This window comes from Pongo abelii, chromosome 9 (assembly GCF_028885655.2).
Source record: "Pongo abelii isolate AG06213 chromosome 9, NHGRI_mPonAbe1-v2.0_pri, whole genome shotgun sequence".
In the NCBI taxonomy this organism is placed as follows: domain Eukaryota; kingdom Metazoa; phylum Chordata; class Mammalia; order Primates; family Hominidae; genus Pongo; species Pongo abelii.
In genome coordinates this window covers 8,367,499-8,390,781 of record NC_071994.2, presented here as the reverse complement: position 1 = coordinate 8,390,781, position 23,283 = coordinate 8,367,499, and the positions used below count along the sequence as shown (strand labels likewise).

Sequence of the window (23,283 nt, the reverse complement as noted above, 5' to 3'; positions counted from 1 at the left end):
TGGAACGGGAGGCGGAGCAGAGCCGACTGGGAGCGACCGAGCGGGCCGCCGCTGCCGCCATGAACCCCGAATAGTGAGTGAGCCCCGCCCGCGCCGTCCAGCGCAGCCTCGATCCCGAATACAGGGCTGTACGCTTACCGGGGTTGTCTGGCCCGGGTCAGGACTGTGCGGCGCCCCCACATCCGGGTCCCTCTTCCGCTGAACCCCCCCCACATCCGGGTTCTGCCCCTCCCCCCAGGGGCCCCAGGACCCCGGCTCAAAACCCCGAGCCCTCGCACCCGGGGCCCAGACGTGGCGACCCCCAGGGGCAGCCCTTGGAGCCCGAGACACCGGTCCTACCAGGCCTTATCGGTCAGATGACCCCGCAGTCCCGGTCACTTCAGGCCTCAGTTTCCCCACCTGCTGCTTGACAACTGTCCCGGAGTTTTGGAGCCCGTCTTGATAGTTTCTGGTCTCGGGTTCAGGCTCGGGCCCTTTAGGTCGGGCAGTGAATCCCTCTACCCTTCTCTTTCTCCTGAAGCCCGGCTCCTGGGGCGGGTCCAGAAGCTAGCCAACTACGCGGGAGGCCCCGAAGCGCCGCTTGGGTCGCGTCTCCCACAGGTCCTCTCTTCCGGGGCTGCCTCCTACGCTTTGCCTGGGTCGCGCTGTCCTGTCGCTCCCGGCAGTCCGTCCTTTCCCGCCCTCTCCTCGCTTTTGCTCAGGCCCCCAACGCCACCGTCACACCCCTTCCCTTGGCTGTCACACTGCCTGTGAAGTTTAGATGAACATGGAATTTGCTTTCCCCCTTCCAGTGGGATTCTCTGGTCCTCAAACTCTCCTCACTCTTGGTCACTCCCCCTGCGGGTAGGTGGCCCACATCTCATGCCCAGGACTAATAGGTTTCCCCAAGTATCAGTTATCTTCTTCCTCTTCTGCCACTTCCTTTTTCTCCTCCACATCCAGGTCTCAGATTTCCTTGGGGAAGGGTGAAGCTCTGAGCTGGATTGGGAGGGGAACAGAGAAGGGAACCAGCAGGCTCTCGAAGGGACTTTGGAGTCTGACAAACCTGGTTTCAGTCTTAAAGCGATAAACTGTGTAAGTTAGGGCAAGTCACTTCCCTTCTCTGGCCTCTGGTTTCCTCATTAGTTGACAATGACAAAACTGACTTCATTGAACTGTTGTGAAGATTAAATGAGATGATGCATTTAAAGTACTTCACACAGGGTCCGTCCACAGGTTGGAACCCAATAATATTAAATGTGATTACCTTTTACCTTTTTTTTTTTTTTTTTTGAGACAGGGTCTCTCTCTGTCACCCAGGCTGGAGTGCAGTGGCGTGATTATGGCTCACTGCAGTCTCCAACTCTTGGGCTGAAGCAGTCCTCCTGCCTTGTCGTCCTGAGTAGCTGGGAATACAGAGGCACACCACCACACCTGGCACATTTTTTAATTTTTTGTAAAGACAGGGTCTCGATATGTTTCCCAGCCTGATCTCAAACTCCTAGGCTTAAATGATCCTCGTGCCTCGGGCTTCCAAAGTATTGGGATTACAGGTGTCAGCCACTGCACCCAGCCTTAAGTGCAATTTTCTTTGCAACTTGATCACCTCTTCCTGGTGACTTCATAACAGGTTTGTTGTTGTTGTTGTTGTCTCCAAAGAGATGGATGGGGTTGGCCGGGTGCAGTGGCTCACGCCTGTAATCCCAGCACTTTGGGAGGCCGAGGCGGGTGGATCACGAGGTTAGGAGATCGAGACCATCCTGGCCAACATGGTGAAGCCCCGTCTCTACTAAAAATACAAAAATTAGCCAGTCATGGTGGCACATGCCTGTAATCCCAGCTACTCTGGAGGGTGAGACAGGAGAATCGCTTGAACGAGGGAGTCGGAGGTTGCAGTGAGCCGAGATCGTGCCACTGCACTCCAGCCTGGTGACAGAGCGAGACTCCATCTCGAAAAAACAAAAGAAAAGAGAGACGGGGTTGTGCTGCATCACCCAGGCTGGTCATACACTCCTAGGCTCCAGGGGTCCTCCTCCAGCTTCAGCCTCCCCAGTAGCTGGGACCACAGGCACACGCCACAGCACCCAGCCATCAGTCTCTTTACGTGGGTTTTCCACTTAATAGGTTCTAGGCTGGGCCCTGGCTTCTACTTCTGGGGCCTCCTCTGCCAAGCCAGGCACACCACAGGGCCTGTACTGGGGATTCCCTAAATAGCCCCTACTGGACCAAACCATGAAGTCTCAGAAATCAGGGTAGGATACCCAGCTCTGTCGCCTTGGCAGGTCACGTGCCTCTCTGTGTCTTGATTTCTTTCTCCGTAAAGTGAGAATTTAGACTCAGCAAGCTGAGAGCCCTTTGGGCTAGCTGTTTGTGGAGGGAGGCATCAGCCCTCCCTGACCAGGACTGGTGGGAAGATCTGGTGAGCATCATAGTATTCTAAACCAAGGGATGGCCAGGCGCAGTGGCTCACCCCTGTAATCCCAGCACTTTCAGAGGCCAAGGCAGGTGAATCAATTAAACCCGGGAGTTTTGAGACCAGCCTGGGCAACATAGTGAGACCCCGTCTCTATAAAAAATGAAAAGATTAGCCAGGGGCCGGGTGTGGTGGCTCACACCTGTAATCCCAGCACTTTGGGAGGCCAAGGCAGGTGGATCACCTGAGGTCAGGAGTTCGAGACCAGCCTGGCCAACACGATGAAACCCTATCTCTACTAAAAATACAAAACTTAGCCAGCCATGGTGGCAGGTGCCTGTAATCCCAGCTACTCGGGAGGCTGAGGCAGGAGAATTGCTTGAACCTGGCAGGCGGAGGTTGCAGTGAGCCGAGATCGCGCCATTGCACTCCAGCCTGGGCAACAAGAGCGAAACTCGGTCTCAAAAAAAAAAAAAGATTAGCTAGAAGTGGTGGTGGACACCTGAAGTCCCAACTACTCGGGAGGCTGAGGTGGGAAGATCACTTTGAGCCTGCGAGGTAGAGGCTGCAATGAGCCATGATCACTTCAGTGCACTGTAGCCTGGGTGACAGAGTGAGACCTTATTGCTAAAAAAAAATAAAAAGAAATCAAGGGATGCCTCATGGGGTGGGGGAATCCTGTAATTGTGACTCCAGGATGATGGTAGGTGGGCTCCCTGCCTCCCTTCACACCTTCGCATCTTCTCTCTCCAGTGACTACCTGTTTAAGCTGCTTTTGATTGGCGACTCAGGCGTGGGCAAGTCATGCCTGCTCCTGCGGTTTGCTGTGAGTAAGAAGCCTCCCATAACATCCACCTGGGGTCCTGACTGGCAGCTGGGGGGAGAAGGGACAACACAGAGCACAGTAGTTGCAAGATCTGGGAACCAGGGGTGAAGGTGTAAGACCTGCCAGCAGCACATCTGCCCTGAACAAGACAGGGCTGGCCAGCTGAGTGCTGGGAATTGGGGCTTGGTGGTTCGGAGACCCAGCTGGGGCAGGGAGCTGGAGGGAGGCTCTCCAAGTGGGCCTCACCTCATTCACTCCCATCATTTCACTGGCCCCTGAACTTCCAGGATGACACGTACACAGAGAGCTACATCAGCACCATCGGGGTGGACTTCAAGATCCGAACCATCGAGCTAGATGGCAAAACTATCAAACTTCAGATCGTGAGTGTCGCTCTTCCCAAAATCCCCGGTACAGAGGTATCCACCTTGGGAGGGAAGGGACTCTGGGACTCTGGACCTCAGCTGACCTGCTCCTCTGCCTACTGTCTCCTAGTGGGACACAGCGGGCCAGGAACGGTTCCGGACCATCACTTCCAGCTACTACCGGGGGGCTCATGGCATCATCGTGGTGTATGACGTCACTGACCAGGTACTCCGGGACTAGCCATCCTCAGCTTGGCCTCCTTAGCCTTAGGTCTTTGACTCTTCTTTTTCCTTCTTCCGTCCTCTCTTTCCTGATGCTTCCTGGAAAGGACACTGTATTTGTCTGCTTGCAGGAACTAACTAGGAAAAAGAAAAAAAATAGGTGACTGTATTTGGACTCATTTCACAAGGAGGGAAACAGCCACAGAAATGGATCCTCCGAAAGCCCTGCTGTAGGTTTTGGCAGGACAAGGCCTCACACCTTCCCTCCCCGCCAAGCCAAACTTGCCACCTTATTGTAGACCTTCTGGGCACCTGTGTGTTGTGGGAGTTTAGTCAGGCGGTTGGCTGCTATGCTGGGCCTGTGGCTTCCTGTGTGAAGACACAGTGCAGGGGGGCAATTAGAGGGCCTTAGACAAAGAAGCGGGGAAGCTTGAGCTCTGGGCCCAATGCGAGCAGAGACCCAGAAGCTCTGCCTTCAGCAGCAGCGTTAGTGCCGTGTGACTGGCGGTGGTAGCAAGAGCTGGAAATGGTTCCATGAAACCTTATAGTTTACAGAACTTGGCCCAGCCCTCAGATTGCCTCTGATGCTCAGAAGAGATCTGTGTTCCCATCGCACAGGTAAGGAGTTGGGCTCAGGATGGTGAGGTGACTTGCCGAGGGTGCTTCAGCTAGTCTGGTGGCCGAGGCAGAAGGCCTGGATGGCTCATTCCACCTGCTTTGTTTTTTCTACCAAATGTTGTTGCTTAACAGGGTCAATCCCTGGGGATAAGGAGAAGCTTAAATCAGCCGTGGGCCGGGAAGACTCCCGGTCTGAGGAGCAGCCGGGCTCTTTAGCTCACCAGGGACTCATGATGTCCCCAGCTCTGGACGAGCTGTGGGGAAGCTACATACCACCCAGACAGGTTACCAGGGCCCACCTGACTGCCATATATCCAGTGACCTTATTTCAGTGGATAGACCTCTCGTGGCTTTGGACACTGTTCTCTCTCCTTGAAAAGTGGACCGTCCCCAGCTCCTCAGTCTCCTGCAGCACTCGATTCTCTATTGTCAGTGTCTATTTGCTGGTCTGTCCAGTGCTGCCTCCCATCACCCTGTGTTTGGTGCTTCCCCACTGCCCTGGACTCCTCCTTACTCTTGTGCATGGCTGTGGCCACTCTGGTTTGCTTCTGCCTTGTGTTCTGTGATTCCTGCATCTAACAGCCGTGGCTGTGGCTTCCCTCCTCTGTCCATGTCTACACTGGCACATTGTGTCTGTATGAATCCTGATCTTCGTGATCTTCTCTAGTAAACTAAATGGTGGGGTTTGTGTTTTCTAGATGAGGAAACTTGCTTGGAGAGGTGTTAAGTAACTTGCCGCCGGTCTCACGGGAAGGGCAAACCAGTTTTGGAGGGCTCTTGGCTTTTGAGCACACCCTTTCCCACCCTCAAGCAGCCTCTGCAGAACTCAGATGTCCAGCGCTGGCCTCACTATCTCTCCCCAAACCAGTGCCTCCATCCCCATTTTTAATATTTTTATTTATTTTAAGACGTGGGGTCTCACTCTGTCACCCAGACTGCAGTGCAGTGGTGTGATCATAGCTCATTGTAACCTCAAACTCCTGGGCTTAAGGGATCCTCCTGCCTCAGCCTCCTAAGTCACTGGGACTATAAACACATACCACTGTGCCCCAGCTGCATCCCCATCTTTGTGACACAATCCTTGTCAGCCTGACCAGAAAACTCTTCCCTCCCACATCCAGTCAGTCTCAAGTCCCCTCTGTTCTCTCCCCATCATCTTTCTCAAATCTGTCCCCTCATAATAATAGCGGTGATGAGGATAATAGCAGCTCTTGCCAATTAAGCACTTGTTATGAGACAAGCCTGCGTTCCTTCTCTTCATGCTCACAATCAGCCCTTCTGGGAGGTACTGTTTATAGAAATGAGGAAACTGAGGCTCAGAGTGGTCAGGTGACATACCTGAGATCACACAGTAAATGGCTGAGCCAGGCCTTCAGCAGCAGTGGTCTGACTAAATCCTGTGTGCTTCCCTGGCTCGGTGCACGTTCTCTTCCCTGGGTTATTCCAACTATTCCCAGTTGGTCTCTATCTTGCTGTTCTGATCTGGCCTCTGCCTCCTGTCAGGACTAGCATAGGTGTGATCCTGTTGCTTCTGGCCTAAGAAACGCCCACTGGCTCCTAGTCTAAGTCCAAGACTTAGCCAGGCTAAGACAGTCTGTGTTCTGGCCTCTCCCCAGTCCCCCCTCTTTCCTCCCCCCTTCCCCCTCTCCCCTCTTCCCTTTCGCCTCCCCCCTCCCCCCCATCCCCCCTACCTGTTGAGTGTCTGCATCCCAACAACATTCCATTTCCTCCCATTCCCCAGAGACACCATGTCCCTCCCGTTGAGTGACCTGGCACATGCTGGCTCCCCAGCTGGCACCTCTCCCGCACAAGGCCAGTTCTCACCTGCAGGCTTAGGTCCACTGTTGCTCCCACCTCAAGCAGAGGTGGTCTGGGGGCTCCCCAGCCCCTGCCTTCTAACCTGTTTTGCCCTTGTGTGTGGCCTGGTCTATTCATCTACTGTCCCGTGAATGTGTTAGGGCAGGGCCCAAGTATGATTTCCCCCTTTGTCCCCAGCACTTAGCGCAGGACCCAACTTGGAACATGGCAAGAGGTCTAAGTTTGAGCCAGTGTGACATCACCAGGCCTCTGGCTCCTAAGGAGGATAAGTGGCCCTAGCTCGAGCACTTTCCTGAAAGTCCTGTCCTTTGTGTGGGGGGTAGGGGCGCAAGCTGCTGGGAGAGTCTGAAGCAGAGTAATGAGGCTGTTGGTGCCAAAAGTAGGATGAATTTTAGGCTGTTCCCAGGATTTCTGTCTCCCCATGGGCCAGGGCCGCCTCTGAGAGGCCCCTCAACCTCCTGTGCTCCAAGGCTTCAAACCTTAAAGGGACTTTCAGGCCACGGTGGGAACTGTGACTCTTGCAGACCTGTCACTCTGCTCCTGTCTCCCCTCCGCTCTCTGCTTCTCACATGTGGTGAGGCCTGCAAGTGTCTCAGGGAGAGAGACAGCTGCAGGGAGCAGAGCTGGCAGGCCCAAGTTGGGGCAGCTGGCAGGCTGCTGGGGCTGTTCCGGCTCTCGGATGGAGGAGGGCAGGGAGGAAGGTTCAGCCTGGAGCAGAGGGCTTCCTCTGCATCGCTGAGCCCAGGACTCAAGGGGCCTGGAGCTGTACTGTTCCCCTCAGAGAAGGTCTTGTTCTCCAGGCCTGGGGTAGGGGCGACAGTTGGGAGCAAAATAACTTTGGCCCCTGGCCCCCTTTAGGAGTCCTACGCCAACGTGAAGCAGTGGCTGCAGGAGATTGACCGCTATGCCAGTGAGAACGTCAATAAGCTTCTGGTGGGCAACAAGAGCGACCTCACCACCAAGAAGGTGGTGGACAACACCACAGCCAAGGTAGCAGACGGGCCAGTCTGCCTGGGGTGGGGGCGCTGGGGCCTGCTGTCCCTCACCCTGCTCTTTCCTCCTCTTCTCTCCTCTCCCTTGTCAGGAGTTTGCAGACTCTCTGGGCATCCCCTTCTTGGAGACGAGTGCCAAGAACGCCACCAATGTCGAGCAGGCGTTCATGACCATGGCTGCTGAGATCAAAAAGCGGATGGGGCCTGGGGCAGCCTCCGGGGGCGAGCGGCCCAATCTCAAGATTGACAGCACCCCTGTAAAGCCGGCTGGCGGTGGCTGTTGCTAGGAGGGGCACATGGAGTGGGACAGGAGGGGGCACCTTCTCCAGATGATGTCCCTGGAGGGGGCAGGAGGTGCCTCCCTTTCCCTCTCCTGGGGCATTTGAGTCTGTGGCTTTGGGGTGTCCCGGGCTCCCCATCTCCCTCTGGCCCATCTGCCTGCTGCCCTGAGCCCCGGTTCTGTCAGAGTCCCTAAGGGAGGACACTCAGGACCTGTGGCCAGGCAGGGCGGAGGCCTGCTCTGCTGCTGCCTCTAGGTGACTTTCCAAGATGCCCCCCTACACACCTTTCTTTGGAACGAGGGCTCTTCTGTCGGTCTCCCTCCCGACACTGGGTTTCTCCCCTTCCCCTTCTTCCTGCTGTCCTGCCCAAGAGCTGAGGGTCTCCCCGGCCTCTACTGCCCTGGCTGCAGTCAGTGCCCAGGGCCAGGAGTGTGGCCAGGGGATCCAGGACCTGGGATCCAGGGCCCTGGGCTGGACCTCAGGACAGGCATGGAGGCCACAGGGGCCCAGCAGCCCACCCTTTCCTCTCCCCATCGCCTCCCCTCCCCTCCCACACTCCCAGCTCTAGCCGTCCAGCTGCGGTGGGGTCTGAGTATATCTAGGGCGGGTGGGCGGGTAGCAGCGCTGGGCCTGTGTCTTGAGCCTGGAGGGAGTCTGCTCCTGTCGCCCTCTGCCCTGCCAGAGACAGACCCATGCGCTGCCTGCCCACCGTGCCCCTTTGTCCCCATGTCAGGCGGAGGCAGAAGGCCCACCGTGCCAGAGGCTGGGCACCAGCCTTAACCCTCACTCTGCTAGCACCTCCTCCCTTTCCCCAAGGCAGCACATCTGGCTCACTCTCCCCTCGGTCTCTGGAGCCCACCAGGGGAGGCCCTCATCCCCTGCCACTATTTCTCTGGGGAATGTGGATTCCATCCAGGGTTGGGGGCCTCTCTGCTCACCCACTCTGCACCCAGGATCCTAGTCCCCTGCCCTCTGGCACAGCTGCTTCCTGCAAGAAAGCAAGTCTTTGGTCTCCCTGAGAAGCCATGTCCCTCGTGCTGTCTCTTGCCTGTCCCACCTGTGCCCTGCCCTCCAGCTTGTATTTAAGTCCCTGGGCTGCCCCTTGGGGTGGCCCCCACTCCCAGGTTCCCCTCTGGTGTCATGTCAGGCATTTTGCAAGGAAAAGCCACTTGGGGAAAGATGGAAAAGGACAAAAAAAAATTAATAAATTTCCATTGGCCCTCGGGTGAGCTGAGGGTTTTTGCAAGGAAGTTGTGGTGGCCAAGTGTGGTCTGTGGTCTAAGCCCAGCCTTGGGGTGGGGGGTGGAACTGGAACCCTGGGCTTGGTGGGGTGTACGGGGGTCCTGGCTTGGTTTCTGTGTCCTAAGGCTGCTGGTGAAAGCCCTTGACCCCGTTTCCTGGGGCCAGGAAAGCTGCTTGTGCTTCTGTGGTCTGTCCCCAAGGGCCCAGCACCGTTTTGTCAGGGAAAGAGGCGGGCGGCCATCAGCTCATACCTGGCGTGCCGCCGCCAACTCGCGGGGCAGAGGGCAGAGATGTGGGGTCGGGCAACCGCTGAGAGGGCCCCCACTGCACCTGGGCCGACCTCCTTCAGCTCCCCCCAAAACCCCGCTGCCCCCGTTCAGCCCCTGTCCTGGCTTCACTGTGTGTCCCAGCCAGGTGCTTCTGCCGCCTCCGACAGTGACAAGTGCCTCGCACTTCAGCCCCTGCCCTGAGCGCCCGCCCGAGGGGGCCGAGTGCGGCTGTGCCGGTGGCTAGAGTGCCGAGGGGTGCGGGGTGCCGGGGGACGGCCGCGTCTACGCTGTCCGGAGGGTGAAGGGCCGCGGGCTTGTCGGGGCTGGGGGTGGCGCCCGAGCCGGGCGGGCAGACTAGGGGCGCGCGGAGACCCAGCCCCGCCCGAGGCCGCTCGCGCGGCGGCCCCGCCCCCGGCTCCGCCCCGCCGGCTTCGCGGGCTGGAGAGCGAGGGAGCCGCGGGCGAGGGATCGCAGGATGAGCGATCGGGGCCCGGGCAGCCGGCAGCGGACGCGCCCCCCGAGCCCACCGGCCCGCGCCCCGCGCCCCCCACGGCCCCGCGGTCCCGGTCCCGGCCGCATCACCCACCTCCCCCGAGCCCCACGGGCCATGCCCAGCCGGCCCTAAGCGCGGGCCGGGGGGCGTCCCCTTGCGCCCGGGCCCCGCGCTGGCGCCCCCCGGGCCGCCGCCCGGCGCGGGGGCCATGGCGTTCACCTTCGCCGCGTTCTGCTACATGCTCACCCTGGTGCTGTGCGCCTCCCTCATCTTCTTTGTCATCTGGCACGTAAGGCCGGGCTGGGGCTGGGGCTGGGGGCGGGGTGGGGGGCAGGGGCCACGCGGAGCTGGAGGGACCCAGGGCGGGTGGTCTCAGAGCCCAGAGGAAACTTGCTATCCCCCAGCCGTCGGCTTGTCGGCTTCGCCCCCATTAACACCTCCCATGGTCGGCTTTCTTCCCCGGGGCCCCCTTTCCTCCGCCGCCCCCGCCTGTCTGTGTGTATGTCAGTCGGTCCCTGACCCCCTCCTCTGCCCTCGTCCTCTGCCCCATGCAGCCCGTGAGGTGGGGGGTGGAATTCTGGAATTTTTGCTCCTTTATCTTCTTCTACGTCCCCCCCCCCCCACCACCATCCAGCCGCCTCCATTAGTCCGTCGGGCAGTTTGTCTGTCTGCTGCCCCCCCCCCCCTTTGTGGGTTTTTCCAGCCAGAGTGATGGAGCTGGTTGCTATGGCAACTGCATCTGTTTACAGGACCCACAGATCTCAGAGTCCATTAACCCTTTGCCTTTCCAGCCCCCTCCCTGACCAAGCAGCAGTTGGCTCTCATCATCCCCCAGAGACCTAGCCCCCACCACCGGCTCACCTTGGGTTTCCCTACCCCTCCTGTTGGGGGCTTCCCAGCCCCCCAGGTTTTCTCTCCATTTTCCAGCTTCCCTCCTCTTCCTGTTCCCCTTCCCCTTTGTCTCACATACCCCTTGGTCTGTCCCTCACCCTGGCCTAGCCTCACACCTGGTTCTTCAAAATGTCCATTCCTCATCCTGCATCCGACCCATCGCTTCCCCCAGGCTCCCTCCTTCTCCCCTCTGGCCCCTCTCCTCCAGGGTCTCCTCTGCCTGGCTCCCCCCGTCCCCTCACTACGGAACTATCAATCAGCCTCCAGCTGGTTGTTGGGGACCCCTGGCCCCACTTTACTGTCCTCCCTCCCCACCCCCACCCAAACCCCGTGCCTGTCTCTGTAACAGCCTGCCCAGCTCGGCCCTGGCCGGCTCAGCTCAGCATCCTCTGCTCACACCTCCCGCGCACACCTCCCTGATTGTCATTCCCTTTCGGGGGTCCTCTTATCCCTCCCTCAATCCCATTTCCCATAGCCCTTCCCTCCTTCCTCCCGGTGCCTCACCTGCTTCTTTCCCGGGCTCCCCACTTCCTCTCTCCTTTCTCTTCCTGGGACCTGCCGCCTGCTCCATGGTTCCCCCTGCGCTCCCTTTGCCATCCCCTGCCACCTTGCTCTTTGACATCGGGATTCCATAGACTGAACCCCTACTGTGTGAGGAGTGAGCCCCCACAGGCACCTCAGCACACACTCCAGCTCCAGCCCTGTCACTCCCTGGCGTGGCTCTGCTCTCTCTCTGGGTCTTGGTTGCTTTGTCTTTCCTCCCCTCCCCCGCACCCAGAGTTACTCTATTTTTCTTTCTGTGGGGTAGGGGCAGGAGGGCTAGGGTTCTAAGGACTGGAGGGAGCTGGGGGCCACAGGCTAGGGAATGCAGAGCTGACCAGCTCCTGGGAGAGGGCTCCTGGAATTCAAGAAGCCCCTTTTTGGGGCCTTCCCCACCCAGGGCCTTCCCACAGCCCCTGTGGGGTCCCTGTCCTCAGGGGATTCTCAGCAGTTTATTCACCACGCCTGCATTGATGCTTCCCAAAGATCAGGCTCTGGGTGGCTTTGAGGGGGTCAAGGATGAATAAAACCCAAACTTTGCCCTTGTGGAGTGCCCAGGCTGGGAGGAAAGGCCCAAGCTTTGAAGAAATGTCTTTGTTCATTCAACAGATATTGATTGAGCACCTGTGTGAGGTACTCTGTCCACTCAGCCATTTAGCTGGACAATCTTAGCAAGTCATTTGTCCCGAGTCTGGTTCCTCGCCGGCAAAGTGGACCTGTGCACATCAGAGTGCCTAGTGCGGCCTGCTGGGTGGTAGGGGATAGGAGGTGTGGTCCTCAGTCCACAGCTTCTAAGAACTAGACTCTTACAGGGCAGGACCCCAGATCCCACTCCAGACCCTCAGCCCGGGCCCCAGTGGTTCCTAGGCAACCCTGGTGGTGAGTGACGCGTGTCAGCTGTCACCATGGGGGATTGTTTGTTCCGGGGGGCTGAGTCAGCGCCAGGCAGCCTAGGGGGTGGGAGGTGCGACGCCCGCTGCCTGCTGGTGGTGCCAGCTCTGGGGCACAGACGGCACCCTTCTGCTCCCTGTGGACCCTGTTGCTGTGTGTGCCAAGCGGCGGCTGCCCAGAATCAATGGGGAGCTGGGCGGGGGGAGGGGGGCGTGATCCAGATGGCCCTAGCTCCCTCCAGGAAGCCCATGTTCTTTCTCTCTGAGCCGTCTGGGGTCTGGGATGCCTGGGGGTGGTGGGCCTGCTGCCTCATCCTAGGGCTGGAGCCGACGGGAGGGGACCCCAGCAGGTTCCTCTGCCAGCCCATTTCCCCCAAGTCACCTGTCAGCTCCTTCCAGGCCCATCCCATCATCCCCTCAAACACTTGCTCCCCTGGAGAGTTTCCACCCGTGAGGACACTGCCGTCTGCCAGACACCCCAACACCTGAAGCCACCTTAGACTTCTGCCTTCACTTCTCGGCCATTTGAACCCTCTGGAGTCTGGCTCCTAAAAAGCTGTAGCATCCCATGCACGCCTTCCGTCTCCACGACAACTCTCCTCACTCAGACCACCATCAGCCCTGCCCCTAACCCTCCAAACCATCCCCTTGCTGGTCTGGCCTGAGTATGACACAGTGGTTAGGAATTTTAACCCTGGAGTCACACTGGGTTAGAATCCACTAACCAGCCGTGTGGCCCTGGACAAGTCACTTAACCTGCCTCAGCTTCCTCATCTGCAAAACAAACATGAAAATAAAACTAGTACCTAAGTCATTAGGTTGTAAGAATTAAATGAGTTAATCCACATACCGGCCAGCAGAAGCACCACTTAGATCTCAGCTGTGACTGTCAGTGAGCTCGGATTTCCTGCCCCACCAATCCTGAGACATGGACCAATCCTAAGACATGGACCTGACCACCCCACTCTGCTGCTGTGTACTCTTCAATGCCTCCCCCCAATATTTTTGTGTTAAAGTCCAAACTCCCAGTCTGGCCTCACAGGGCGCCCATGTCTGGCTCTGCTGAACTCTCCAGCTGCTCTTCCACCACTCCCTCTTTTCTTCCTGCTCGCTGCGCTGTCATGCCAGCCCCATGAAACCCGCAGCCTCCTGAATGTCTCCTGACCTTTCACCCCTCTGCCATTGCACCTTCTACTGCTTGGACTGCATTTCCCCCATTTGCTCACCAACACTTACTCCGAGTCGAGCCTGAACTCCCTCACCCCCCACATAGGGTTAAGTGCCCACTCCAGGTCATCCCTGTACCCCAAACCCCTGATCACCTGGAAGGTAGAGCGATCATCCCTCTGGGCCTGGGTTCCTCCCGGGCAGGGGCTGCATCCCAGGCCTCTGGAGCCCCAGTGCTCAGCACAGGGCCTGAGACCTGGCAGGGCAGACACGAAGCCATGTCTTGGGATGTTTTGGAAGGGGGTGTAGTGGACATTGGCCTGAACTGGGCATCCAGACGCTAGGGTTCCCTTCTGGACTGTTGTAATGACCTTGGACCAGGCCCTGCCCCTCCCTGGGCCTCGGTTTCTCCACCTTTGCAACAAGCTTCACCTGGCTGGTCCTCTTCAGTAAACTATCCCACAGAAGGACTTGGGGGTAGGCCATAAGCTGCTGCCCCAACCCTGACGGGCACACGCGCCTCCCCCAGATCATAGCCTTTGATGAGCTGCGGACCGACTTCAAGAACCCCATCGACCAGGGGAACCCTGCGCGGGCAGTAAGTGATACATGTGCTGTGCTGAGGTGTGTCCGTCCGTCTGTCTTTCCATCTGTCGTGGGCTGGGGGTGGGAGACGGGAAGACGGGGGTAGGGTGGGGGGCCTACGGCCATGCCCCCTTCCTCTCTGTCTCCGCCCCCAGCAAACACCTGGCGCGGGCTCAGGACTGAGTTCCTCCTGGCGGGGCGGTGGTTGCCAGGCTCTGGGCCGTTGCCATGGAGACGCGGGTGAAGGCCCCTCCATGGTGACGGTCGCCATGGGGACGGCGCGGCTGCTTCCCGGCCGCGCCGACAGTGCCGCAGAGACCGCTCTGGCGCCCCCTGGCGACCACATGCAGGGCGGTGGGAGCTGCTCCAGTACCTGCTTCTCCGCCTCCCCCATCGCGGCCTTTTCCTTCCCCCAACAGCGCGAGCGTTTAAAAAACATCGAACGCATCTGCTGCCTCCTGAGGAAGGTCAGTGTCAGGGCTGGGGGCAGAAGGCTCCTAGCCCAGCGCTGCCCACACTGTCTGTGGCCCAGGACCAGGCCTTCCCCTGCTTTGGGCCTGTTTGATCCACTCTACTTGGGAGGGAGTGGGAAGCTAGAGGCCTTTTAATCCCCAGAGGTCACGGTGGGTGGGCACCTCCCAAACCCCAGCTCCTCTCTGTGCCCTTGAAGCCTGGGTCTGTCATAGCACCAGGCCGCTGACCTCTCACCCTCACTCCCCCAGCTGGTGGTCCCAGAGTACTCCATCCACGGCCTCTTCTGTCTGATGTTTCTGTGTGCAGCAGAGTGGGTGACCCTGGGCCTCAACATCCCCCTCCTCTTCTACCACCTCTGGAGGTGAGGGTAGCAGCTGCCTTGGGGAGGCTGAGATGGGGAACAGGAGCAGGATGGGGGTGGGAGCCCTGATGGCGGACACTCAAGCCCCTGTCTGCCCCAGGTACTTCCACCGTCCTGCAGACGGCTCTGAGGCCATGTATGATGCGGTCTCCATCATGAATGCCGACATTCTCAACTACTGCCAGAAGGAGTCCTGGTGCAAACTTGCCTTCTACCTGCTCTCCTTCTTCTATTACCTGTACAGGTGAGGCCCTGCCCACGGCAGTCAGAACTCAGGGAAGGGATGTCCCGGCATCACGCTTCCAATCCTAAGTTCCTGCCTTTTGCCCTAGAGGACTGAGGGCAGCCCAGGGTGTAGCCAGGTGGGCATCTGGGTGGCTGTGTGCGTGCAGGGCTAGGCTCACTGGCTCATCTTCCCACAGTATGGTTTATACGTTGGTGAGTTTCTAAGGGGGAAGCCGGCCAGGGAGCGAGCCCAGAACGGACCGGACGCCTGTGCACCCCCAGCCCTGCCCCTTGGCCGCAGAGGCCTCAGCCCTGGGGAGGGAGGGGGCACTGGTGCCCCCAGCCTCTCCAACCCCCAAACTGCTGCTGCGGGGAACCCCCCCCCCGCCTTCAGAGCCCTCCCCCTTGGACTAGAGTGGCTGGGCAGAGCTCTAAACAGGGGCAGGGGCTCCTCTGCCAGCCTGTGGGCATGGCAGTCATTCCTGGAAGGGGCAGGACCTCCGGCCTTGTCCATTTCGGGGGAAACTTGGGCCCTGCCAAGGGGCAGAGCTTGACCCTGGAAATTCTGGGCCACCCCCCTCCACCCCCACCCTGAGGCTCCCCCTGCAGGTGGGGGGGTACCCGCACCGGGAATGAGCAGGCTCAGCAGGGGGGCAGCCCCACCCCTAGTCTGCCCTCCCCTCTCCCCCAGGCTCTTTCTCCAGCCCTGTCTCCATCTGCCCCAACCTCAGCCCACCTTGTCTCTTGGACCTATTTTCTATGTCGCCTGGAGGAGTCCGGCACCCCCTCCCCGGCCATTTGTGACAAAATATGAATAAACTACTGCAAATATGTGGGCCCCGGTTCTGCTCCTGGAAAGCTTGAAGAGGAGATGGGGGCCGATTACAGGGACTGTATAGGGGGCAGCCCTAAGCTGAATCCCCAGCCTGGCTTGTCTTACCCCACTAGCCCACAGACCCTGCTGGAGCCCCCCAGATGGATCAGAGGCCCTCCAGGTCTCCTCAGCAGCCTCCTTCCATCTTCTCTTTCCCAGCTGAGGCTGCCGAAACCCTTACAAGGCAGTATCAAGGTCACCAAAGTCATGAAGCCCTCCCTGGGTCCACCTTCTTCCTAGACAGCCCCAAGCCCGGTCCCCTGGGCAATGCAGAGGCCCAGAGGTATCTGTAGCTCCCCATCAGGCCCCAGGAACAAGGGTCAGACAAAGTCAAGGAAATCAAATCTTCAATGAATGAAAAACTCAGTGCCATCTGGGGCCAGGGGGTCACCGGACCAGGTGGAAAGTCAGCCAGTATATGATGAGGGGCTGGAAGGCTGCAGCTCCCAGAGTCAGGTAGAGCTGGAGACGCTGCCGGGGGACGGGGCCCCCCATGCTGTCGGGGCCCAGGGCTGCTGTCCGCAAAGAGCGCACCTGGAAGAAAGGAGAGCTGAAGCCTGGCCAGGAGGGGGAGGTATGCCCTCAAGTGAAAGCAGGGGAATGGGGGGGTGCGCCAGACTCACAATGAAGTACATGAGCGCCGATGAGGTCCAGGCCAGCGCCACGTAGTAGCCATCGCTGCCGAACAGCAGCCCCGTGAGCACACTGAGGATCATTCTGGGGGTGGGAGGAAAGGGTTGGTGACCCCCAGGGGTCTAGGCCTGAGATTGGCCCTACCCCCAACGCCCAGAGCCCAGCTAGACCCCACCTCCCACAGCGCCTTTTACTCTCAATCTGTCCCCACAGGGACCCAGACCCCAAAGGGATATGGAAGGCCCAGGACTCAGCCCCAGGACCTGGATCTGAGACCCCCTTCTCTCCCCAAGACTCTCGCAGAGTGACTCTCAACACCTCCCCAACCTCTGCATGGCACGCAGGTCCTCAGGAGACTGCTGGAGACAGCTGCTCCCTCTTAGCAGAGCAGTGCTAGAGGCCACTGGGGGCCGGGACATGTCCAGGGTCACAGTTTGAGGCTACAGCTATGCGGGCCCAGACCCAAGGCCACCTCCCCCTGGCCCACAAGTGCTCACCCCACGTATTTGTAGCCACTGTAGGCCAGCAGGTGAAAGGTGCTCAGGTCACTGCGCACGGTGGCCAGGTAGAGGCCCAGGAGCAGGGCCAGCACCTCCATCACCACCCACACCAGCGCTGTGCTTGCACACAGGCCCAGCACCTCCGGGGAGAACCTGCGCCAAAGCAGGGTGGCTCAGAGCCAGGCATCCTGAGGCAGGGGTGAGGAAGAGAGACTGGGGCAACAAAGGGTGAACTGGGGACCACCACATATGCCCTAGGGAGGTTGGGAGAAAAGCTCACAGGGAAGGGAGGGTAAGGGAGGGGTTTGGCACTGACCTTTTCTGAATGCCCAGTGCCATCCCAGCCAGGAGCACGTAAGTAATGAAGGCCATCGCTGCCAAGTGCCAGAGAGATGCCATCAGCTTGGCTTCCTCCATCAGAGCTGCCTTACTAGGCATTCGGGTTCACTGACACGTCCCATACTTCCTTCTCTGAATAGCCCAGCATGGCCTGACCTCCACATTCTGCTCCCAAATGCCCTGCCTGGGATGCCTGTCTCCGATCAGCCCTCTCCTACTGTGTAAATGCCACCAGACCCTTCTTCCAGAACCACAAGCCACCTTTCCTGCCCCTGTGCTGGGAAGCTCATCAGTTTCCTGCTGCATCTCAGAAACTATCATGGGCCAAGGCCATTGTTCCGCCTATACAGGGACCAAACTGGTTTCTGGCAAGACCAGAATGCAGGTTCAGTGGACACCCATGCTGTCCTGAGTCTGGGGCCATGAAGACGACCTCACTGCAATCAGCAATTCTAAGTCTCAGCACTGGCTAGGGCTCTGGCTGCCCAACAATGCAGGGAACTCCAAGTTTAACTTTGGGCAGTATTCATAAAAGCTCAGAGCCAGTGGGAGCCAGGCATTAGCAGCAGTTTTAACTCTGTCTTCTGCCCCGCTTAAAGCACTAGAATTGGCTGGGCGCAGTAGCTCATGCCTGTAATCCCAGCACTTTGGGAGGCCAAGGCAGGCAGCTCACTTGAGCCCAGGAGTTCAAGACCAGCCTGGGCAATATGGCAAAACCCTGTCTCTACTAAAAATACAAAAATTAGCTGGGCCTGGTGGCCGGCACCTGTAGCCTGCAGTCCCAGCTGCTCAGGAGACTGAGGCAGGAGGATCGCCACCTGAGCCTGAGAGGCAGAGGTTGCAGTGAGCCAAGATCACACCACTGTACTCCAGACTGGGCGACAGTGAGACCCTGCCTCAAAAGAAGAAAAAGAAAGCACTGACATGACCACCAGTGGGGAGTGTCTGGAGTTCTGGAGTCAGGAAATCAGCTGTACCACCTGTCAACTCTGAGGCCTCAATGATACCAAAGCTCCTCTGAGGCTTGGCTTCAACATGTAGAATGGGGATGCCGGTTCCAGCCTTACACGGTGGCTACGATGGGCACACGGGATGAAGGATGGAAGCCCCTGTGCTGCCCAGCACACCTAGGCTGGCTGCCTGCCCTCAGTCCCACTGGCTGCCCTCACTGGAAGCTCATCTACGGGCTGGTCCCTGCACATTCACTCACCCTGGGTGTCCACGATGGGCCTGGCCCTGTGCAGCCAACAGGACAGAGAAGAGTCAGCTGTACATGTGGGCAGCCTGAAAAATGCCATGTGGACAGGCAGTTGTGGGAACCCAGAAGGGAGCCACCACTTGCTCTGGGGGTCAGGAAAGGCTTCTTGGAAGAAGGGATAACAGAGCACGCCTTGGAGGACAAGCAGTAACGATGATAAGAGTTAATGTTTCCTACGTCCTTCCTGTGTGCCAGGTGAGGTGCTGAGCAAACATCACCTCGCTGAATCTCTCCAACAGTCCTTTGGGGTAGGGACTACATTAGTCCTGTTTTACTGAAAAGTACAAATCACCAGCCCGAAGTCCCACAGCTGGAATCTGCAAAGCCAGGTCTAAACCCAGAGCTCCAGGCTGGGAAGGGATATAGTCCAAATCAAGAGACAGGAAGGTCTCAAAAGGGTGTCCTGGGGACACTGAAGGCACATTCAGGAAGCTCCTTACTGGTCACCCTGCACTGCCTGCCTGGTGTCTTGCAACTGCCACACATACACAAAGCACCAAGAACAAATGCTGACTCAGTAGCTGAGCCTCTCTTCCCATTCATCCCTCAAGGCACAGGTCCGCGCCCCCCCCGACCCCACCCCACCACGTTCCCCAGCCCAGGTTGGAGACTCACTGGGGATATAGAGGTCAGGGGCGTTAAGGTCTTGCCGGGGGGGCAGAGGAACATCACGACTGTACTGCACTTCCCAGTTCTGGCAGTGGCAGCAGCAGCCCCATCAGGAGGGGAAGAAGAGAAAAGAGGAGAGAAGGGGGTTGAGGTCTGGGGGCCAGACTCGGGCAGAATGAGGAAGGCCCACCAGCTCCCTTGGTAGGAAGCTCACCTGGTGTGTGTAGGGGAAGACCAGCAGCCCTAGCTTCTTGGCCACGTAGGCTGTGTCCACAGCAAAAAAATACTTGAGTTTGCTCACAGACACAAAACGGTGCAGCTGGGAGGGGAGAGAGGAGGCTGTGGGCAAGCCGCACCCCAGGCCTCAGGGTGCCCCTCTGTGTGCTCCATTCCTGAGGGCACTGTGAGGAATCGGGTGGAATCCCATGATGCCCCAGCCCTAGCCAAAAATTCTGCCACCCGTGCCCCGGGGCAGGCCACACCTCCTTGTGCACCATGTCCTTCCCATGGGATGCGATGGAGCTGCCATAGGCCATAGCCACATTGGCCATTGGGTCCCCAAGCAAGTGGCTGACACTGAAGGCCACGTCTGCTCCTGAGGCTGGGTATCCCCCGGGCTGGCTGGAATAACCACCGCTTGTGTCATCGAAGAGGGGAGGGGGATCCGGGGCTGCCCGGGCCCTGTGCTTGGAGCCTGTGGGTTTGGAGGTATCAGAGTAGATGACAGAAGTACCAAGCATGAGCCCAAACCACCGCCCCTTCCCTGGCTGGACAGCCCTGCACGGGTCCTGCAGGCACCGATCAGTGAGGGGACCCCAAGCTGGGTGAGGGGGAGCTAACTGAGAAAAAACTGTGATGAGGGATCCTTTGCGAGAAATCCGTTGCTAAATGTAGGCAAAGGAAGAGCTGAGGCAGCGCCTAGAACTGGTTGCCCACTTGGGGTTTCTGAAGGCCTCTCATTGGAAGTGACCTCTGAACTCAGCCACAGTGAGTAGAAGTTTGCTAGGTGAAAATAACTGGGAGGGCATCCTTCCGCGAACAAAGCTGGGAGAGGCGACAGCTGGCTACCCGGAGGCCCTGGACAGTGCTCAGGGACCTCATCAGGTTCACAACAGTCAAAGGAGTTTCTGGAGGCGGAGGCGGACCCCGTTTTTGCCCGACTCCGGCATGGGATTCCCAGCTGTGCTACCACCGCCCGGTCTCAGGACTGGGCCGAGAGGGCGAAGTCCGGGACGTGTTGGAGTGTTGCGAGGGGCAGGAACCCGAGTGACACCCCCGCCCTGGGCAGCGGTCCCAGTCGCTATCTCCCTCGGGGTGAGCGGGCCGCGCCGCCGACTCTCCCCCCGCCGGCAGCGCCGCGCCCCGCCCGCGCCCCACGCACCGTGGGCTCCGTAGCCCGAGTGATAAGCCATGGCCGCGACGCTCGCTCTCCCCGAGGGCCCGCTGCGCCGCCTCGTGGGTACGAATACTAATGAGGCAGCTGCTCCGCGCCCAGGGTACCGACCGAGGCCACCCGGCCGCGCGACACGTCCCCCACCCCGCCGGTCTCGGCCACCATGTCCGCGGCGTCATCCCCCGCGCCTGCCATTGGCTCTTCGGCGGCGCCGGCTCGCCCGTCCCCTCTCCCAATTGGCCACTGACGATCTCTGGCCTGAGCGGATTCGGCAGAAGGCAACATCCGGGTGAGGGACAGGCGGAGCGACTTGCGGTGCCTGGGATTGGATCACGGGCTTGCCAGTTCACGGTGGGAACAGCCAATAGAAGAGTTAAGGAAGAAGGTGGGCGAGAATTATTTGCGCGCCTGCGCGGTGAGGCACTTGACGCACCCTGCCACGACTACACCAGGGAGTCGAGAGGTAACCTGCGGCCGGAGTCAGAAACAAAGCTTCCTTGATGGGACGTACTCCAGGAGGGAATGGGGCGGTCAAGCTCCAACCAAGCCCTGCCCTTCGGGGCGCCTGTTCCTCCCTCTCTGGGCTTGTTTTCCTCCCCCGTCACCTACACTTCACCCAATCTTGGAACGGAGCCCCGGCAGCCCCGGAGGTGGTGGTGGGAGGCCGGACCTATCAGTGACAGAGCTGCCAAGCAAGCCCCAGGATGCTGACTCCTCCCGCCTCCCACTCCTCTTCTCCGCGCGGGTGCTGTCCGTCGTCCGGTGCTGAAAATGCCCTCCCGCCTCTGCCTCCATCCTGTAGACTCCCGGGGGCCTGCGGATGGGAAGATTTGGGGTCTCGAACCACACGCTCCTAGCGAGCGCGTGGCCGCACGCACACATACACGCATACTGCAAAACTGGGGCCCAGAGGATCCGAAGTCTGAGAGATTGGGTGGTATAGGTGGGGCAGGATCCTGCCCCGGGCCTGTCCCATAGACTCTCCCGTAGTCCAGCAGATTTGGGGGCAGAGGTGTGCTGATCTGCGTCCTGAAGCTGCAGCCTAAACTCCTGAGTCATCGCCGGGCCTGTGGTCTTCTCGAAGTGAGGCCCCCAAGCTTCACTTGTAGTCCCGGGGGTTCCTTTCTCTCCACCCAGGTTCTGATCACTCCCACCCCCGCGGGGACAGTCTTCAGGGGTCTCCCTCTCACAGACCTTCAGCCACCGCTTTCTAGAGAGCATGAGCAGCTTCTCTGCGACCTCTCTAATTAGCTACCAGGTATCCAGTTACACCAGATGACCTTCCTGCTCCCCAAACTCAGCCCACGTGGTCTGATTGCAGTGCCATTGCCCAGAGGTCCCCTCCACCTGGGATGCCCTTCCCCCTCATATCCACTTGTCCATAAGCCTAGTTGTCTTTAAGAGTCAGTTCATCTCGTGCCTCTCAGAGGGACAAAGGGGACAGAGACCTGACCTGGTCAGGGGTGGAGGTCATAGGCTGGGTTCTAGGCCCCCTCTGGGTGCACCCAATTTGCCCTGCATGTAAGTTCCATGAGGACAGGCCCTGTTGTCATTCTCCACTTCCACCCTTGTCTTCCCAGTGCCAAGCACAATACTTGCATATAGAAGACACCCAATAAACATCTGTGTCCAAGAAATACATAATAAATAGATAAAACCCTGGACCAGTCCTTTCCTGTGTCCACATCTCAATTACCTAATCTTTAAGTGGGTAAGGATGTTTAATTGAATGGTCTTTGAGTTGCTCTTTGCCTGAACACATGCACATTCAAAATGAATTAACCCACCAGTATTGCAGCTCATTTTCTGCCCAGATTGTCTAGTTTGGGAGCAAAGCCAGACCCAGGCACAGATGTGAAGCTCTGAGGCCCTGGAGGGCTAGGAAGTAGCACTGGGGCCACGTGTACCTGGGAGGGGGTCATCTAATGCAAGTCAGTTCCCATGTCACTGCAGGGCACAATGGATGCTTGTGAACTGAATCCAAAACCTTTCTATGTCTTTTCTTTCTCTTTCTTTCTTTCTTTCTTTCTTTCTTTCTTTCTTTCTTTCTTTCTTTCTTTCTTTCTTTCTTTCTTTCTTTCTTTCTTTCTTTTCTTTTCTTTTCTTTTCTTTCTTTTCCTCCTCCTCCTCCCCCTTCTTCTTCGTCTTCTTCTTCTTCAAGACAGGGTCTTACTCTGTCACACAGGCTGAAGTACAGGGCATGATGGATGCTTGTAAACTGAATCCAAAACCTTTCTATGTCTTGTCTTTTCTTTCTTTCTTTCTTTCTTTTTTCTTTCTTTCTTTCTCTCTTCTTCTTCTCCTTCTCCTTCTCCTTCTAGACAGGGTCTCACTTTGTCACGCAGCTGGAGAACAGTGGTGCAAACACAGCTCACTGCAGCCTCTTACTCCCAGACTCAATTGATCCTCCTGTCTTAGCCTCCCGAGTAGCTGGGAATACAGGTGCACACCACACCATCATGCCCAGCTCATTTTTTAATTTTTTGTATAGGCAGGGTTTCGCCATGTTTCCAAGGCTGCTGGAATTCCTGGGCTCTAGTGATCCTCCCACTTCGGTCTCCCAAAGTGCTGGGATTACAGGCATGAGCCACTCAGTCCAGCTTCTATCCCCATTTCTCAGATGGGAAAACTGAGGTTGAGAGTGGAGCGTGCTGGCCCAAGGTCACGCAGCCTAGGGTCCCTTGTGTCCTGGCCCCAGCCTGCCTGTCCTAAGCTGAGCCCAGCACCCCTGCCCAGCCAGTGAGACTCATCACGGTTTTCTCAGCTGTAACTACCCTCTTCTCCAGGTGAGGTTTCGGGGATGGGATCTGGGTGGGCTTAACTCTGGGCCTACTCCTTAGAGATGGGACCCCGCGAGCGCCCACCCACCTTGGAGGTTCTCCTTCCTCGAGGGTTTTACAGCCCGGAAAGCTCAGGCGCTACAGGGTTAGACCAGCTCAAGGTCGCGAGCGCGAGCGCGGCGGGAGGAGAACCCAGGGGTCCAGCCGCCCAGCGGGGGGCTTCTCGGGGGCGGGCGGAGCGCCCGC

The 23,283-nt window shown here is 58.4% G+C and overlaps 3 protein-coding genes and 1 long non-coding RNA gene across 14 annotated transcripts; 2 read left to right on the top strand and 2 right to left on the bottom strand.

Moving 5' to 3' along the window:
- The first annotated feature begins 1 nt into the window (after window position 1).
- RAB1B (RAB1B, member RAS oncogene family) lies at window positions 2-8,764 on the top strand. Its single transcript, NM_001133749.1, is given in 6 exon segments — window positions 2-73; window positions 3,146-3,218; window positions 3,506-3,601; window positions 3,714-3,809; window positions 7,100-7,231; window positions 7,326-8,764. Coding segments are annotated over 6 exon segments (606 nt in total). The 5' UTR covers window positions 2-59; the 3' UTR covers window positions 7,521-8,764.
- LOC129048888 (uncharacterized) lies at window positions 1,282-14,318 on the bottom strand. Of its 7 annotated transcripts, none has more exons than XR_008511557.2 (3): window positions 9,765-10,043; window positions 3,688-3,943; window positions 1,282-3,266 (listed from the first exon to the last, which is right to left on the bottom strand). It is a non-coding gene; the product is annotated as an uncharacterized LOC129048888 (long non-coding RNA). The 7 variants fall into 7 exon arrangements; XR_008511558.2 differs by lacking the exon at window positions 9,765-10,043 and adding an exon at window positions 5,762-6,013; XR_010141688.1 differs by lacking the exons at window positions 1,282-3,266; window positions 9,765-10,043 and adding an exon at window positions 10,914-14,318 and having other exon boundaries at window positions 3,718-3,943.
- CNIH2 (cornichon family AMPA receptor auxiliary protein 2) lies at window positions 9,445-18,273 on the top strand. Of its 4 annotated transcripts, none has more exons than XM_002821480.4 (6): window positions 9,445-9,807; window positions 13,536-13,604; window positions 14,011-14,058; window positions 14,314-14,426; window positions 14,527-14,670; window positions 14,849-15,482. In XM_002821480.4, exons 1-6 carry the CDS (start codon window positions 9,727-9,729, stop codon window positions 14,874-14,876), a joined length of 483 nt encoding a protein of 160 aa, XP_002821526.1. In that variant the 5' UTR covers window positions 9,445-9,726; the 3' UTR covers window positions 14,877-15,482. The 4 variants fall into 4 exon arrangements, with proteins under 4 accessions (XP_002821526.1, XP_054381572.1, XP_054381571.1 ...); XM_054525597.2 differs by lacking the exon at window positions 14,849-15,482 and adding an exon at window positions 16,372-18,273 and having other exon boundaries at window positions 9,499-9,807; XM_054525596.2 differs by lacking the exons at window positions 9,445-9,807; window positions 13,536-13,604; window positions 14,849-15,482 and adding an exon at window positions 16,372-18,273 and having other exon boundaries at window positions 13,708-14,058.
- On the bottom strand, window positions 15,856-20,532 carry YIF1A (Yip1 interacting factor homolog A, membrane trafficking protein). Of its 2 annotated transcripts, XM_002821479.4 has the most exons (8): window positions 20,246-20,532; window positions 19,347-19,558; window positions 19,079-19,183; window positions 18,871-18,949; window positions 16,975-17,032; window positions 16,656-16,811; window positions 16,149-16,242; window positions 15,856-16,059 (listed from the first exon to the last, which is right to left on the bottom strand). In XM_002821479.4, the coding sequence occupies exons 1-8, from the start codon at window positions 20,274-20,276 to the stop codon at window positions 15,913-15,915; spliced, it is 882 nt and encodes a 293-aa protein (XP_002821525.1). In that variant the 5' UTR covers window positions 20,277-20,532; the 3' UTR covers window positions 15,856-15,912. The 2 variants fall into 2 exon arrangements, with proteins under 2 accessions (XP_002821525.1, XP_024110890.1); XM_024255122.3 differs by lacking the exon at window positions 16,656-16,811 and having other exon boundaries at window positions 20,246-20,497.
- Between the last annotated feature and the right edge of the window lie 2,751 nt (window positions 20,533-23,283).